The sequence below is a fragment of the Mustelus asterias genome, chromosome 22, assembly GCF_964213995.1.
Source record: "Mustelus asterias chromosome 22, sMusAst1.hap1.1, whole genome shotgun sequence".
Classification (NCBI taxonomy): domain Eukaryota; kingdom Metazoa; phylum Chordata; class Chondrichthyes; order Carcharhiniformes; family Triakidae; genus Mustelus; species Mustelus asterias.
In genome coordinates, this window is record NC_135822.1 from 54,321,873 (window position 1) to 54,326,133 (window position 4,261).

General features: G+C 61.9%; 1 protein-coding gene across 3 annotated transcripts in view; it reads right to left on the bottom strand.

Moving 5' to 3' along the window:
• The window catches only part of snrnp27 (small nuclear ribonucleoprotein 27 (U4/U6.U5)), a 55,164-nt gene extending 53,754 nt beyond the window's left edge, over positions 1 to 1,410 (bottom strand). For 2 of the 3 annotated variants that reach the window (XR_013500562.1, XM_078239309.1), the window contains exon 1: positions 1,305 to 1,409. Coding sequence is in view for 2 of the 3 variants with exons in the window: in XM_078239309.1 (XP_078095435.1) it covers positions 1,305 to 1,338 (34 nt within the window). In the remaining variant the exon portion in view is untranslated. Of the gene's footprint in view, positions 1 to 1,304 lie in introns of all 3 variants that reach the window. The other variant, XM_078239310.1, reaches the window with a different exon arrangement.
• Between the last annotated feature and the right edge of the window lie 2,851 nt (positions 1,411 to 4,261).

Genomic DNA, 4,261 nt, shown 5'->3' on the forward strand with positions numbered 1-4,261 from the left:
AGAGACGGGGGGGGGGAGAGACGGGGGGGGAGAGACGGGGGGGGGGGAGAGACGGGGGGGGGAGAGACGGGGGGGGAGAGACGGGGGGGGGAGAGACGGGGGGGGGAGAGACGGGGGGGGAGAGACGGGGGGGGGGGAGAGACGGGGGGGGGAGAGACGGGGGGGGGAGAGACGGGGGGGGGGAGAGACGGGGGGGGGAGAGACGGGGGGGGGGAGAGACGGGGGGGGGGAGAGACGGGGGGGGGGGAGAGACGGGGGGGGGGAGAGACGGGGGGGGGAGAGACGGGGGGGGGGAGAGACGGGGGGGGGGAGAGACGGGGGGGGGAGAGAGACGGGGGGGGGGGAGAGAGACGGGGGGGGGGGGGGGGGGGAGAGACGGGGGGGGGGAGAGAGACTGGGGGGGGGGAGAGAGACTGGGGGGGGGAGAGAGACTGGGGGGGGGAGACGGGGGGGGGGGGGAGAGACGGGGGGGGGGAGAGACGGGGGGGGGGGAGAGACGGGGGGGGAGACGGGGGGGGAGACGGGGGGGGGGAGAGACGGGGGGGGGAGAGACGGGGGGGGGGAGAGACGGGGGGGGGAGAGACGGGGGGGGGAGAGACGGGGGGGGGGAGACGGGGGGGGGAGAGACGGGGGGGGGGGGGGGAGACGGGGGGGGGGAGACGGGGGGGGGGAGACGGGGGGGGGGGGGGGGAGACGGGGGGGGGGGGGAGACGGGGGGGGAGACGGGGGGGGGAGACGGGGGGGGGGGGAGATGGGGGGGGGAGGGGGGGGAGACGGGGGGGGAGAGACGGGGGGGGGAGAGACGGGGGGGGGGAGAGACGGGGGGGGGGGAGAGACGGGGGGGGGGGAGAGACGGGGGGGGGGGAGAGACGGGGGGGGAAGAGACGGGGGGGGGAGGGGGGGGAGACGGGGGGGGGGGAGACGGGGGGGGGAGACGGGGGGGGGGGAGACGGGGGGGGGGGGGAGACGGGGGGGGGGGGGAGACGGGGGGGGGAGAGACGGGGAGGGGGGGAGACGGGGGGGGGGGGAGACGGGGGGGGGGAGACGGGGGGGGGAGACGGGGGGGGGGGAGACGGGGGGGTGGGGGGGAGACGGGTGGGGGGGGGGAAGACGGGGAGGGGGGAGGGTGGGAGAGATCCCCCTCGGTCCCTGTCTCTATTTGTATATGTTGAGATCTCTCTCTCTGGACAATAACCTCTGGGTTACTCCCAGGATCTGATATATTTATAACCACCTCTGTAATGTCTGTATCTGTGGTGATGACCTCTGTGTGACACTGAGATATTTATTAATGAATCTCTTACCTCTGCGGGGTGAGCGGCTCCGGCTTCTCCCCATCACCGCGACACTGAACCCCAGAACCTTCCAGAACCCCCAGCCCGCCCGGGACTGCTCCCCCTGCCGCCCGGAGTCACCATCACACCCAGCCCGCCCGGGACTGCTCCCCCTGCCGCCCGGAGTCACCATCACACCCAGCCCGCCCGGGACTGCTCCCCCTGCCGCCCGGAGTCACTCACACACCCAGCCCGCCCGGGACTACTCCCCCTGCCGTCCGGAGTCACCATCACACCCAGCCCGCCCGGGACTGCTCCCCCTGCCGTCCGGAGTCACCATCACACCCAGCCCGCCCGGGACTGCTCCCCCTGTCGCCCGGAGTCACCATCACACCCAGCCCGCCCGGGACTGCTCCCCCTACCGCCCGGAGTCACCATCACACCCAGCCCGCCCGGGACTGCTCCCCCTACCGCCCGGAGTCACCATCACACCCAGCCCGCCCGGGACTGCTCCCCCTGCCGCCCGGAGTCACCATCACACCCAGCCCGCCCGGGACTGCTCCCCCTACCGCCCGGAGTCACCATCACACCCAGCCCGCCCGGGACTGCTCCCCCTACCGCCCGGAGTCACCATCACACCCAGCTGGTTTGGGGCTAAATTCTCCCTCCGTGTCCCCGAACAGGTGCAGGAATGTGGCCACTGCGGGATTTTCACAGTAACTTCATTGCGGCGTTAAGGTCCGCCGACTCGTGACACGAATAAATAATTTCTAAATAATTTGGACGCCTTGTTGCGTGAGGTTGAGCCAAGGGGAAAGTTCACAGTTCGGGCGGTGGGAAGTGATAAATTATAAAGTTACCTCACAACATAATCCCGATTAAATCTGGAGAGTCACAGATTGAGAATAAATACCATCAAATCACATTCATCTTCTATCGTCAAAATAACATTCAAAATTACACTTTAAATCAGCCAATAACAATCCGATTCGTTACTTCAAATAAAACATTTTAAAAAGCTTCAACGTACCTTTTATAACGGCCGGGATCTTTCTCTGCTTTCACGGTGACCCCCAAACTGGGCCCCAGTGGCCATTCCCCAGGTTCGAGTCCTCCTGGGCCGCCCTGGAGCCTGTGGACATTGTCCCCGCTGAAGCCCGAAGGCCGCTGCTCCCATCGGGGGTTCAGCCTGAAATTTCTAAACACAGGAAAGTGGGCAAAAAAAACCCCCCAAAATTGACTGTCCCATCCATGGCTTTCCGCAGCGAGTCATCATCAACTGTGATGATTCGGAGTTAGGAAGTTTCAAGCGGTTATTGGATAGGCACATGGAGCACACCAGGATGATAGGGAGTGGGATAGCTTGATCCTGGTTTCAGATAAAGCTCGGCACAACATCGTGGGCCGAAGGGCCTGTTCTGTGCTGTACTGTTCTATGTTCTATGTTCCATGTTCCATGTTCCATGTTCCATGTTCTATGTTCTATGTTCTATGTTCCATGTTCTATGTTCTATGTGATGGGGATTGTCTTGAACTCAAAGGACTTGGACATCTGGGCGGATTGGGAGGAGTGCCAGATAAAGTCAGCAGCAATGTATGGAGTGAAGCTTTTGGACACGAAGACTACGCACAAACAGTGGAAAATTGGAGAAAACCAGCAGTGCAGGAAGAGGCCATTCAGCCCATTGAGTCTGCACCGACTATTGACAGAACATCATACCCAGGCTCAAATCATCCCCGTAACCCCATGCATTTACCCCAGTAATCCCCCTAACCTACACATCTTGGGACACTAAGGGGCAATTTAGTTCGGAGTCAGTGTTTGGGGATTCGGGGTCAGTGTTAGCAGTCAGTGTTAGGGGGGGGTCAGTGTTAGGGGTCAGCGTTAGGGGGTTGGGGTCAGTGCTGGCGGTCAGTGTTAGGGGGTTAGCGCTCAGTGTTAGGGGGTCAGTGTTAGGGGGTCAGTGTTAGGGGTCAGTGGTAGGGGGTTAGGGGTCAGTGTTAGCGGCCAGTGTTAGAGGGTCAGTGATATGGGGTTAGGGGTTAGGGGCTTAGGGATCAGTGTTAGGGATAGTTGTTCGGGGGTTAGAGCATCAGTGTTAGGGGTCGGTGTTTGGGTATTAGGGGTCAGTGTTGGGGGTTAGGGGTCAGTGTTAAGGGTCAGTGTTAGGGGGTTAGGGGTCAGTGTTAGGGATCAGTGTAAGGGCTTTAGGAGTCAGTGTAAGGCCTTTAGGGGTCAGTGTTGGGGGTTAGGGGTCAGAATTAGGGGTCAGTGTTAGGGGGTTAGGGGTCAGTGTTAGGGGTCAGTGTTACGGGGTTAGGGGTCAGTGTTAGGGGGTTAGGGGTCAGTGTTAGGGGTAAGTGTTAGGGGTCAGAGTTAGAGGTCAAGGGTTAGGTGTCAGTGTTAGGGGGTTAGGGGCCAGTGTTAGGCGTTAGGGGTCAGTGTTAGGGGTCAGTGTTAGGGGTCAGTGTTAGGGGGTTAGGGGTCAGTGTTAGGGGGTTAGGGGCCTGTGTTAGGGGGTTAGGGGTAAGTGTTAGGGGGTTAGGGGTCAGTGTTAGGGGGTTAGGGGTCAGTGTTAGGGGGTTAGGGGTCAGTGTTAGGGGTAAGTGTTAGGGGTCAGAGTTAGAGGTCAAGGGTTAGGTGTCAGTGTTAGGGGGTTAGGGGTCAGTGTTAGGGGGTTAGGTGTCAGTGTTAGGGGCTAGTGTTAGGGGGTTAGGGGTCAGTGTTAGGGTCTAGTTTTTCGGTGGTGAGGGGTCAGTGTTAGGGGCTAGTGTTAGGGGGTTAGGGGTCAGTGTTAGGGGGTTAGGTGTCAGTGTTAGGGGCTAGTGTTAGGGGGTTAGGGGTCAGTGTTAGGGTCTAGTTTTTCGGTGGTGAGGGGTCAGTGTTAGGGGCTAGTGTTAGGGGGTTAGGGGTCAGTGTTAGGGTCTAGTTTTTCGGTGGTGAGGGGTCAGTGTTAGGGGTTTAGGGGTCAGTGTTAGGGGGTTAG